The sequence below is a fragment of the Halyomorpha halys genome, unplaced genomic scaffold, assembly GCF_000696795.3.
Source record: "Halyomorpha halys isolate HHAL.00 unplaced genomic scaffold, Hhal_1.1 Scaffold71.1, whole genome shotgun sequence".
NCBI classification, from domain to species: Eukaryota; Metazoa; Arthropoda; class Insecta; order Hemiptera; family Pentatomidae; genus Halyomorpha; species Halyomorpha halys.
This window is the reverse complement of record NW_027107476.1, coordinates 1,639,974-1,653,801: the sequence shown is the minus strand read 5'-3', so window position 1 is coordinate 1,653,801 and position 13,828 is coordinate 1,639,974. Positions and strand designations below refer to the sequence as shown.

General features: G+C 29.4%; 1 protein-coding gene across 2 annotated transcripts in view; it reads right to left on the bottom strand.

Moving 5' to 3' along the window:
• Positions 1 to 13,582, bottom strand: part of LOC106692791 (uncharacterized) — a 102,922-nt gene extending 89,340 nt beyond the window's left edge. Inside the window, exon 1 of one of the 2 annotated variants that reach the window (XM_014438962.2) lies at positions 13,516 to 13,582. In XM_014438962.2, coding sequence (XP_014294448.1) covers positions 13,516 to 13,567 — 52 coding nt within the window. In that variant the 5' untranslated portion in view covers positions 13,568 to 13,582. Of the gene's footprint in view, positions 1 to 1,850; positions 1,878 to 13,515 lie in introns of those variants that run through there. The other variant, XM_067045817.1, reaches the window with a different exon arrangement.
• Positions 13,583 to 13,828: the final 246 nt, after the last annotated feature.

Sequence of the window (13,828 nt, the reverse complement as noted above, 5' to 3'; positions counted from 1 at the left end):
CCCCCCTGTTTAACAATTTTATTCCGTTTGACAATCCTTTTCCATTTATCTGGCTATTTCATTCTCCCTATTTTACTCTCTCATACCTCCAGTGATCCGCAACCCGCTTTTGATCCGTTAAACAAATTAAAATAATTTATAACCAGATAGCAATATAAAACCAAATCAAAGGCACGTTAATCACATCAATAGATCCGTTAAAAAAAAAAAATTTAAATATATGTTTATATAGTTGACCGTAAAAATTGATATATAGGAAGATGGTCAGGGTTGCGGTCAAAGGAGAAACAAAAATAGTTTACAACTATTTATTTTCCGACGTTTCGCCCCACTTTGTAGGGTTTCATCAGGGCTGAAAAGATACAAAATGATACAATAATAAGAATAAAAATAAGTAACAATGGCAAGAGTAAAATTTTTTTATAAAAATACGTAAAATATACACTTCAAAATGTACAGGAGATGTACATAAAACAAAAACAATACGGGGAAGGAAAAAAAAATAGAGATTAAATAAACGTCATGAAAAAATAATAATTATATATAAATAAGTAATAATAAAGATATAAAATGATAATAAATAAGCAAAGAACAAGTCAAGACAACCTACCTGTTCAAAGCAAACGGGTGAACAGGAGGCAATAATGAATAAATAGTTGTAAAATATTTTGGTTTCTCCTTTGACCGCAACCCTGACCATATTCCTATATATAAAAAATTAAATAAATCCATTAAAAAAACAAAACTAACATATATGTTTAAAAAGCAAAATGTTAGTTAAAAAAAATAATTAAATGAATAAACAGGATAAAAAGCTGAAATTAAATTTATCAATAGTCTTTACACTTTTTTTTTTATGAACATAACTTTTTTTTTAGCTAGGAGGGGACCCCCTATCACCCAACGGTGAACAAAATCCCATTTTACAAATTATAAACCTGTCCCTTTAATTGTATTACTAATTGTTCAAATAGTGCAACTGTAATTTATATGTATTCTGTAGTTCAGATTGCATTATTTTTTTAAATATAATGTAGGTAGAAAAAAAATATTAATTTCAAGTCTTCCAGTATATCAATTTGTATTTCAATTTAGTGTCACTAGAAAAACATTGTTCGTAATAATTTTTTTCCTCTAAATTGCACAGAATTGGTATTCCGTCTCCTGCAGCTGCACTTTGATAGAGCCACATACGATTGTCACATTCAATTCAGTTCTCTTCGATGTAACACATTTTTTTTTTTTTATTTACACATGATTTATTTATAGTCATAGCAAATGCCAATCTCATGACACTGTAACTCTGGTAAACGTCTGCAATATTAGATGCAGATAACCTTTTTCGTTTCTTCTTTTTTTTGCAAAATGCAAAAAAAAATAAACTCAATTTTTATAACCCCTTTTTACTATTCCACCATATATGTAAAATAAAATATTGCACTGGGATTATTAAAAACGTTTTTATATAATAAAGAGATTATGTTTCACTATGATTTGAAAAAAAAATTATTTTATCTGTTATAAAATCTATCTTTTTAAACATAATAATTTTTTCCTAGCTAATATTTTGATTTTTGTTTTACATTTTATAATTGAGAATAAGCCAAAACAAAAAATTACATATTACTGAAATATATGTCCTCTTTATATTTTAAAGATTAAATAATTCATAATAATTATTTCTTTTATAAACGACATACTTTGGCTATATTTATCGTTTGAAATGTACATGAATTTAAAACGAAAAATTATTATTTTTCCCATTATTTAAAAATATCATAAAATTGGTTTTAGACAGAATATGCTTACTCATAATGAAATATAAAATAATACTAAATATTTTTTCTTACTAAACGAAGGCGTGTTTCTTCCAGGGAATTGAACAGTTGACTGCCAGATTGTACTTAACTACAGAATGCAATGGACTTCATAAATATTCATACATGCAAATATCTAATAAGTACAGAATTGAGTTAAATGGGTCTTAAATAATTATTTCCATTCTTTTGGAATCTCCTTTTTATTAAAAAAAAATCATAAAAAAATACATATAAAAATAATTCACTAAACATTAAAGAATTAATCATGCTCTTATTAATTATCCAATATGATATCAATTCTGTGTTAACTTTTTTAAAATTTTTTATCTTATTTTATTCTTTTTATTTATCGTGTTATTATTGTCTAAGTGTTACCGCCTCCCACTTATTTCTTATTTTTTAATGGATAATCGAAATTCGTTCATATTCCAAGATATTTTATTATTAAATTCAGTATTCAATAAAAATACTTTTTTTTTTATAGATATAAATTTTATTGCTGAATATTTATTAGACATGAGCCGAGAATATCGTCGAAAGGGTTATCTGCAAAGGAGCGGCGGATGAGCGGTAGCAAACTGCCAATATCCGCTTGTCATTGGACAAATAGTACAATAGGAGGCTACAAATCATTTAGTGGAACAGTCTGCTATGGAATGTGTGAATTGAGTTATAATGTGTATATAAATATTAAAAGATTAAAATATTTTTTATATTTGTACTTATATTCGTATAATTTAATATATTATTTTAAATAATACGGATTATTATAATCCCTAATATATTTAACATGTTTGGAAAATATAGGAGCTAAATTCCGGTGTGTTTTTTCATACATTCTAAGGAGAAAACGTCAAATAATTATTACATTTTTTTTAAAGATTAGATTATTTTTTATTATATTTTTATTTTTACAATTTTTGTACTAGATTGCGATGAGGTGAATCCTTTCACCACATGACCTTATAGTTAAAAAAATTTTAAAGAAAAAAATTATAATAAAAATTGCTAACTGAACATAGGGATTAGAATACCTTTTATGATTTGAGACCTGTCGGTACCCGGTCTATTCTCAGAGTACTTTTAAAAGTTCTTACACAGCATTTGCCAAATGTTAGTCATGCATAAAAATTACTCGTGGTTTAAATTCTCAGCCAAATTCATCTGAATGTTTTTTCAAGTTTTGGTCGACTACTCCGTCATTGCTATGAGGTATAAGAAAGTGACAGAGGAATCACTCAAGGTGAATTCAAGAAGTTGGAAATGGATCGATTATTACGTAAGAATATTCATATCCACATCACACTAATCTTCAACTTTCGATGAAATCCTAAGAGTCGTTTTTGGAAAAAGAGTTGGGTCAAGAAAAATACATTTCCACATGCTTAACCCTTTAACGCACTTTTTTTAAGAAAAAAAAATCAAAATTTTTTTATGTAAAAGATACAATTTAGGACATTGTCTTGGCAAAAAATACAAAATTTATCGATCATGATACCTAGCTCCCTATGTAAACATAGGCTTAAGCTATGAATAGAGGATTAATACAGAGAATAAATCATTGTTATTTATTTTATTATTGCCACTGTTGAACGGGTGGACAAAAATAAAATGTTTTTGATATTTTATTTGTTACGGTATATATAACATAAAAGTTCAAATTCTAGTGAGAACAAAGCACAATCTCTAGGTTCTGTGTTATTGTATCCACAGTTGACAAATTTCTGCTAAGATCTAGGATGTACATCACATCTTTCTGTTAATACTTGTAACTCTTTAAGCAGCCTACCATCCTTGCTGTCAAGTATGCACAGTTTCTAGCAAGACCTACTCAGTATCAATAGGTTGGGTGTGCAAATATATACTTTATTGTTAGTCATATGCCTTGTGGACCCCGAATCTAGGACCCATTCTTTATAAATTTCCTAACCATCCAAACTTACCAGTTTCCAATCTTGCTTTCATTCCTAAAAATCCTCCCCAGGCGTCTGAAAAGAAAATGTCCACCAGACCTACTAATGTAAAAACTTCATTAGAGTGCTACCAATGGGTAGTTTCTCTACACGCCTGCATCACTCCATAATAACATACATCAAATTTACTAAATTTATAATTATATACAATTTTATATTCCAATAAAGATAAAAAAAAAGAGACCCATTCTGTTGATTATTTATTACAGCTTTCTGTAAGGAATGAAACTACTGATGTTTAGTTTTTACGAAAGAATCCTTATCTAGGTGGTATGTTTTTCAAACACCATAAGGTTATTTCTTGGATGAGCACATGTCCACACTAATCCACACGTTTCTTCAACTCTGAGTCAAATCAGAATATCCATTTTCGAAATATTCCTGTGCCAAGGAAAATACGTTTGCACATGCATTAGCGAAAGTATGGGAATTTGCTAAAATTGATATTACACTCAGTTAACCCTAATATTCAACTCTTCTCCAATTGTCTCAGAAAATTTGATACCGGGCCAATTTCGCGCTAGTTCCAAACTTTCTTCCAAACTAGGGGAAAATCAAACGAACCATTTTTCTATAAATAAAGGTGTGCTGAGGACAGTACGTCAACCCATGCGTGAGCGAAACTTGAAGATAGAATTCGATGTGATTGATATTCAAACATCCTCTGAGACATCAAATCAATTTAACAATCTCTGAAAATTTCATCATAATCGGATTTACGGTAGCTGTTATGTTCGGTGCTTTTGAAGCTGTACCGGTTTCAATACCTTCACCTATTCGGCAAGAATAACAGGAACTTAGAGCATTTTAGTGGTCACCGTTTATACAAGAAAAATGTCTGTTAGAAATGATTCCTGCGTGTCCTACTATACTGCTAACTCAAACATGATTTTTTGGAATTGTGCCCTTTTTCGTTCTTGAATATCCTCCAACATATCGCACAATGTTGAGAAGATAGAACTAATTTTTAAAATAAATACAAAAGTGCGTTTAAGTAAGATAATTAACCTTTTTTTCGATTATTTAACTAATTTTTAATTTGAATAAACATAAAGCCATATGGGTTCTATTTTATGTCTTAAATTCATTAGAGAAGTTTGAATAAAGAAAAAAATCAGTTCTACTGCTTTCTTAATCGTTCCAAGTCCATTTTATGTTTTCCCTTCGTTTTTACTGATATAAATTCATATTTTAATAAAAATTAATGGACAATGAAACGACAAATGGAGAATAAAAAAAGTCTCTGAGTGTGATTCGAGTGGCATAAATCAACGCGGTTCGTTAGTCTGGTTTAATGACACGGATTTTGCTCTTTTCCATTCAATTTTTTTTCTCCAAGGGTCTGGATTGTTTATTGAATAAGAGTTTTCAGGGTAAAGGATTATGGTAATAATCCGAGTTGAAGTTTAAAAACCTTCATTTTTACAGTTTAAGCAAAATACTTCTGTCGAATTTGGAGATCCATTTTACAACGTATTAGAAGTTATAACATAGAATGAAATGCAAAAAAAATAAAAATAAATAAATAAGTGTAAAGTAATTTTCGACACCACTTACATTTTTTTTATTATACATATCTTCCGCTTCCTATTACCTACATAATATTATATTTCATCTTTCACTGTTATCAATATGTTTCTGTCTAATTCCATTGTTATCAATAAATTATTTTGTATTATTCAATTGAATGTTTTGTATAATTCAGAATTTGTTTGTATACTATTTTCTTTTAGTTTTATGTTTCTCTAAATGATGGTTGTTATCTCTTTTGTTCTATAGACCTGATGAAGATCTGAAACTCAGGTCGAAACGTTGGCATAAATAAATACTTTTTTGTTTATTTATGTTTTATTTTTTTTACTGACCACACCTCCTGACCACCATCTCCAATCAGTAATCTACGGTCAACTATCTACACTTCATTATAAATAAGTATAGTATAAAAATAGTTTGGGTTAACTTAGACTATAGAATGAACTTTGTAGGTTAGGGCTTAATTTATTACATGCGATGTCCTTTGACGTAGCTATCAGAACGCTAGAAGTAGAGCAGCGATAGTTATGGGTGTAGTACCCTTAGCCTTCTTAATATTTGGTTCAAGTCCGGCTAAAACATATCGCTGCCTTACTAGCTTCAAATATATTGATATAAGTGTATAGCTTGTAGCCTGTAAAGGGAACAAAAATTTAACTTGAATACGTCAATGTATGATCTAGAAAATGGCATAAGGGCAGGAACGTTGAACAAAAATAGAGATAGTTGAGAGAAAGGATCAGAAGAAGTTTGTTTTTTAACGAAGAGTAATTTTACAATAGCTTGCAAGAGGATACCAAGTGCAGAAAGCTTAGAAATATTTTCAATATAAAATAAAAATAACTTTCTCGTCATTCGTTCCTTTCTCATTGATAGATTTTTCCTAGTAATCCACAAAGGTTCCTATTCATCCCTCTATTCTCAGTCAGATGGTGTTCCTCAAGGTAGTATCCTTGGTCCCATCCTCTACAGCGTCTATACAGCTGACATTCCAACCAATCCTAACACTATCCTCACCACGTATGCCGATGACATATGTGTGTTCGCTGTTAATAATAACCCATTAATCGTATCCCGAAATCTCCAATCCCATATCACTGCCCTCGAAGAATGGTGTCGTAATTGGAGGATTAAGATAAATTCCAACAAATCCCATCAAATCACCTTTACCCTTTGTCTTAAACCTACTGACTGCCCTACAGTTTCATTTAATGATGTTACTCTTACCCCTGTCGTACAGATCCGCTACCTTGAACTACATTTGGACAAACGATTAGCCTGGAATTTTCACACAAGGCTGAAAAGACAGGAAACTGCACGTCGATTTCGACTATTACAGCACTTACTAGACAAACGGTCTAGACTTACTATTCATTACAAAAGATTGATCTACATGGCTGTAGTAAAACCAATCTGGGCATAACGGAGTTGAGCTTTGGTGTTCCACTAAACCTTCGAATTCCTCTCGTATCCTATCCTTACAATCCTTCGTAAAATCCTCAATGCTCCTTACTTTGTCACGAATAAAATCATCCATAAAGACCTAAATGTTCCATATGTAACCAATCTAGCCCAAACCAGATATCATTCCTTCCATTATAAACTCCCTAACCATCCAAACCCACTAGTTTCTAACCTTGCTTCCTCTTCCATTCCTGACAATCCTCCGAGGCGCCTGAAAAGAAGATGCCCACGAGACCAGCTAATGTAAAATGTCATTGGAGTGCTACCAATGGGTAGTTTCTCTACACGCCTGTAACACTCCAATTTAACCTAGATCAGTTTTACTAAATGTATTATAATGTACAGTTGTAAGTAGCAATAAATAAATATTTAAAAAAAATAAATAAAAATATAATTTTTTTTTTGCTACTATCAAAGTAAAGTACCGATATAATTGAGACATGAAAATGGAAAAAGCTGTGTGTGCAAAAAACTAGTTTTGAGAAAAACGAAAAAAACATGTAGCACGCAATTTTTGTTCGATAATTATGAAAAAATTACTGCTCTAGGAACTGACCTGTTCAAGATAGGAACTTCCAGCGATAATCAGTCGACTGGAACTTGTTTCTTTATCCTTAATTCGTAAAAATTTTAGGATTTCTGGCACTTACAGTATTTTCCTTTTCCATGCCATGTTGCAGCGGAAAAACGATCAGACTACATTTTGTAATTTTAATTTTAGCTGTCATTGCCACTTATTAGGGATTAAAGCTAAATATTATGAAATGAATAAAGTCTTTTCCATTACGAATAAACTGATAGGTAAGGTTAGTGTTGAATAAAACAAAAATAATAAAATATGAATTGGTCGTTTTTTCCGTGTTCCGTTCCTATTTATTACTGATTGTATGGGAAAAAAGATAACATTTTCGATAAAGTTTTTCTACGAGAGTCTTTGTGTATAAAGAAATATTTATATAGCTCTCATAATACCTGTTCGATTCTACTTATTATCATTAAGAAAAATTCAATGTTTTCAAATTATTGATGCTTTGGTAATAATAATAAATTAAAAAAATTGTTGGTAATTTAGTCTAGTTAGTCAATGCATAATGCAACGTCTGAGTTTAAATGCATTAATTAAAAACTTTAGGATGAAGAATCGGTTGATTAATGTAACAAATTCGATTGTCCAATCAGCAGGTGCCTTCAGAATATATTAAATCCCATTCCTATTTCAAAATAATTTTGTGGAAAAAATTATAAGAAATCGATTTCTAAATGTAATATACATCAATACCACAAACAGAAACAAATTTAAAACTTGCTTTAAATGGGTATTATGTAATAAATATCATAACAATATCTATTAAATACTATTATGAAGCCATGAACTCAGAGCATAGGTTGGGTAATAAATTGCAATTATAGATATTACGATTTCAAAATTTTAAATAGAATGTCTTATTAGTGCCTAAATAAAATAATTTATTAATTTGTCTGTTTCCTTGAAAATATGTTTCTTATATTAATCATTTTTCAAACAGTGCTATGATTGAAATCGAAAGAAATTTTTTTTTTTAATAACTTATTCATTGATATTTACAACTGTATACACATATATACAGCAAGTAAATTTACTGTAGGTGACATAGTGACATGATACAAACATGTGGAGAATCTACCCACTGATAGAACTCCAATAACATTTCTAGAGGAGAAGATCTCGAGGCCATCTTCTTTTCAGACGCCTAGGAGGATTATTAGGTAATGAAGGAGAAGCCAGGCTAGAAACAAGTGGATTTAGGTGGTTGAGAAGTTTATCATGGAAGGAATGGTATCTGGTCCTGGCCAAATCGGCAACATATGGAACATTGAGTTCCTGATGGATGACTTGATTTGTGACAAAGCAAGGAGCATTAAGGATTTTGGACTGTAAGGATTTGAATCGGGAGGAATTTTATGGTTTAGTGGAGCCCCAAACCTCAACTCCGTATGTCCAGATAAGCCTTATAATAGTCATGTAGATCAGCCTTATGTATTAGATTGGCAATTTAGACCGTTTGTATAGTAAATTTTGTAATAGTCGGAATCGACGAGCAGTTTCTTGTCTTTTTAGTCTTGTATGAGGATGAAAGAAATTTAATTTTTTTTTAAAGGAATTTAAATTTCGAAAGAAATCATAATTGCTGGTGAGAAACCGTTTTAGGCCTTCAGAAGTGCGAATTTTACCTGATATTTTGTAAAATTTGAAAATAAATATGGCATTTTGGTTTACGACGCCATACAGTTTACGATTTACTACTTTACCAAATTAATATATGTAATGGTACTAATTCGACGAATAATTTAATTCTGTTTGATTTCTTTTACCTTAACTGCCTCGCTAGGATGCAATGTTTAGGAGTTACAAATGAAAAAAATGACCTATTTCGTTACTCTGTTAAATTAATTTCATAATCAGTAAGAATTCTTGTATCGCCAGAAATACGTTTCCAGGTTAAGTGCGGAATGAACTTGTTTTTAAAACAAGATGTATGTTCTACGAGATGGATTTCTTGCATCGGTCTCCTGTACTACAAGTTATCAAGAAAAAAAATCTTTTAAATAGAAAATTATATCCCCCGAACCAAAAATAGTTCTATGTACGCCTCTTAATTAAAAATAAACCAAGGAATGTAGAACGGATCCCTTTTAGCGGAGATATGAATAACATTTTCTAAATTTATCAAGTTTGAAAGTAGGAGCTTTGATCGTTGAGGAGCAGATAACTTCTTGGCAGGAGTCTAAAGGTCACAGCTTATTCGTCTGTATTTGCTCCATTATTGATTTCGGCCCTAGAATTTTTATTTATTTAGCATCATGTATTGATTTCAATAAATTATATAATTAATGTTTTTTCTTTAAGTTCCTGGTATATATTTGACCTTTATTATTGATGATTTGTATTCTTTTACTTTTTTCCATTGTTTCATTATTCAGATTTCGCCTCGCTGTGTAATAAACTTTATTTATTCTAGTTTAAATAAATAAATTTTAGTCTCAAAACAATTTTTATTTCTTTATAAGACCGACGTTTCGGCTAATGCAGCCATCCTCAAGGATAATATATCGCAAACAGCTTTTACTATACATACAATCTTTAACAATTTTAAACAAATAACAATATTATTAATAAATTATCATACCTTAATTTTAGATCCTCATCATTTAAAAAAACAATTTTATTCTACCCAGGTCATTAATTTCAGTTCACAAATTACCCAATGAGACATTAAAACATTAGAGAATCATATAATTTTATTAATAAGCAATTCTTAGATTATGTACAATTACCTATTTTATGTCTTCTTATTAAATTCAAAATAAAAGCTTTTAATCACAGTTACTTTTCACTATTATAATTTATCACAATATTTGTAAGCTTTTCCACACTTAGATCGGGCATTTAATTTATTTATTTCAACTATATTTTGGTTAAATTTCATCTTTCTTTTATTAATACAATTCATATCAATGTTAATTATAATTATCAACATTAATTTTATCCCATATTTTTCATAAATTAATTTTACTTAAAACCTCTGCATTGTGTTGGTTCAGATTTCTTGTATCTGTTTTATAATACACTGTATAATTAATTTTTTCTGATACATAAATGGACTTAAGTATTTTTCTATTGAATGTATTATTTTCTTTGTATTATAATCATAGTATTTTCAAAATCAAAAGTATGCTGGTTTTTGGTTGCATGCTGTACTAGTGCTGTTTTATTGGGATCTTTCCCCTTGTTTTTTAAATCATTATTGTGTTGATAAATTCTATCATACAACAATTGCTTTGTTTCACCTATGTATATAGGTGGACAATTTAGACACGGAATTTTATGTATTAATCCAGATTGATTTTTTCTCTAAATTTTGTTCTTCAATATATTATAAAAATTTTTAATTTTATTGTTGGATCTATAATTTAAAGAGTACTCATTAAAATCATAATCTTTAAAACATTTCTTTATATCTTCAGATAGTCCTTTTATATAATTCAATCCAATTTTTTTTATTATTTACCATTTCGTTTTCTATTTTATCTTTTACAGTTTTAAGGTTAATTTCCCAAATTTTTTAAATTATTTTTTTGGGTACAAATTTTCTAGTAATATATTAAATATCTTATTTTTTACTATATGCAACCTACTATCATCAGTTATTCTTATAGCTTTTTTAATATAATTATTTATTACTTTATATATAATATAGGCAAGAATAATAATTCAATACCATATTACTGCTTGCTTCTTTCTTTTTCCATTCCGTGATTATATCCTTACCTTGTTTTATCATCAACATGACTAAATATTTTCCTTCCCTTTCTATATAAATTTATTTTATGTTATAAGTTTATTCTGTGTAATAAATTTTATTTATCCTATTGATACTCTGAATAATGATTGCTAATGGCTTTTAGCAGTGAAAGCAATAGCTTTATAAAATTATTGTAACATTTATAAATGAGTGGGTGTGATGTTAAGGAGTATAAGTGACAATTTTGCGAGTAATAATTTTTTTTTTTAAAATCTAGCTATGCCTGAACCAAATTTACGGTTCAATATTGACGAAATTGTGAAATTATCAAATATTATAATGATAATTTCACGATTTTATCAACACTGAAGCATAAATTTAGTTCCGGTATTGGTAGACGGCAAAAACTTCTTATTCCAAAAAATTGCCCCTTGATCGTACTGGATTTTAACCCTTTCATAAAGGGTGTAATTAATAATAATATGTTCGTATCAAAAAGAAATATAATGGATAGGGAAATTAGTAGAATTGCGAAAAAAAAATATTAATGAAAATTGTTAAAATTTATGTAGTTAAAGTAAGTTTGTACCGCTTCAACCTATGAAGGGTTAATTAAGGGTGCAGTACTTCGTAAGTAAGTACTGTTACTAGACCAACGGTTGTACAAGGAGGTAATTTGGTCAGAATCACGCTCGACCGCCAAATTTTTACCCAATCAAGGGTACCCTGTTTTTGAGGGGTCTTACCACAGTGCCACAGCGCTCCCCAATATTTATGTAGTTATAAAGTTGAAATAATTTCTTAATATTAAAAAGAATAAAAAAAAATAAATGAATAAAAGGCTTGTTTCAGTGAACGATGGAATAGTAAGGTTTTTCATTAAAAAAACTGCCGATAGGTCCCCTGGATGCACCACCAGTTTTCTGTTAAACAGTTCGTTGCATGTAAAGCAAGTTTGTTTAATACAGAAAACAATTTCCAATTTCAAAATCGTTGAAATAGTGGAATGTTCCAGAATATGTATTTAAAAAATCCAATGTATTTCAACAATTAATAGAATTGCTTAAATACATTAAAATGTGAAAATAAAACATTCACTAAGCGTAAAAATCATGAAGAATTCTTTAATAATACACAAGTTTTATAGAAAACCACCATTTTTTTTTTACAATTATTGGATCAGAGATATTATTACCGAAAATTCTATGTCATAGGTAATTTTTGAAATTTATGTTTATAAAACTGTAAAAAAATTACACACAGCAATTTTTACTTGTTATATTTAGTGGCAATCAAATCATTCTTTCGTTTCTTACCAGAAATTGGATTCTTCAATTATCAGTTGTCGTGTTATTCAAAAGATGGAACAACATATCTCATTATTTATTACAATTATTGTAGTTAATTTTCTTTATAAAGCAATAAAAATCCTCCTTCACATAGAACTTTAAATCAATGAATGTTTTAGTGTTTTTTTTTGTTTTTTTTTAATTTCAGGAATAAATTGTTTTCCTAAAAATATATGGAATACAATTAATTTGTAATTATTAATTAGTTAAAAAAAAAAAAAAAAATCTGTACTGCTATAACCCCTGAAGGGTCAGGGGTGCAATAATCTGTGAGGAAGTTCTGTTACCTATCTGTTAGTTATACTAGGCCAACTGTTGTGCAAGGAAGTGATTTGGTCAAAATCACGTTTGACTGCCAGGTATTTCCCCAACCAAAAGTGACGACTTTATAAGGATACCCAGCAGATGGTCTTCCGAACACACAGTGCTGACTCACGGCGCAGTGAAATAGAAAATAATTATCTGACACATCCAAATACAAACCCAGGCTCTGGGAGTTTGGCACAATTACCACTGAAATACCCACTCTTACATATAAAATATTACTAAAGTAATATTTTACTGCATTCACTACATCCGTTTATCCACATTTATATTATTAATATGGCGATTCTAAGAAGGCAATATCAGTCAGAAAATGGCCGGGATAGATTTTATTTAATCACAGTAGAACATTATGAAATTCTTGGTATTATTACATTTCTACCCTTCCTAAGGAGTTCCTTTAATATATTTTGAAAAACGAATAATTTGGAAAAAGATCCATGAACATTTCATTCCCACATTATTATTACTATTATAATTTTGTTATCAATTATTTATTTATATTATTATTATTATTTATTGGTGATTGAGTCGTAAATGACAATGTTAAACCAATGGAACATCTATTTCAAGTAAAAAGAATAGTATCTGGACTCTCAAACACTTTGTCGAAAACTTTATTCATAAAGAAAATACTTTTTTTATAGGTTTTTATTAAAGAAAAATTGATATAATTAATTCTAAACTTTTTTTTTAAGTCAAATAAAATACCTGAAATCATTTCCGAATATTAAAAATATATAAATATAGTGAAATATGCGTTTCTTACTTCTGCTACGTCTCACATGAAGAATTATGATTCGTCTTCCTTTGAATGCCATCTGTCATCTATGCTGTTACATCAAAGTGAAAGGTTTTTAGTTTATATTCATAAACATTTAATATTTGACACTGGTATGACTTAATAAGCAAGACGGCTCTTGCTTACTGTGACCAGCATCATAGTTCGACTAACGTTAGCATCAGGAAGTCCATCTCAAGGAAAAGATTCCATGGATGGTTGAATCCTAAGAACCGCAGTTGAGTAATTAGCGTATCCATTGATGGTGGAGTGGTCATTTATTTATTTTAATTTTCTTTTT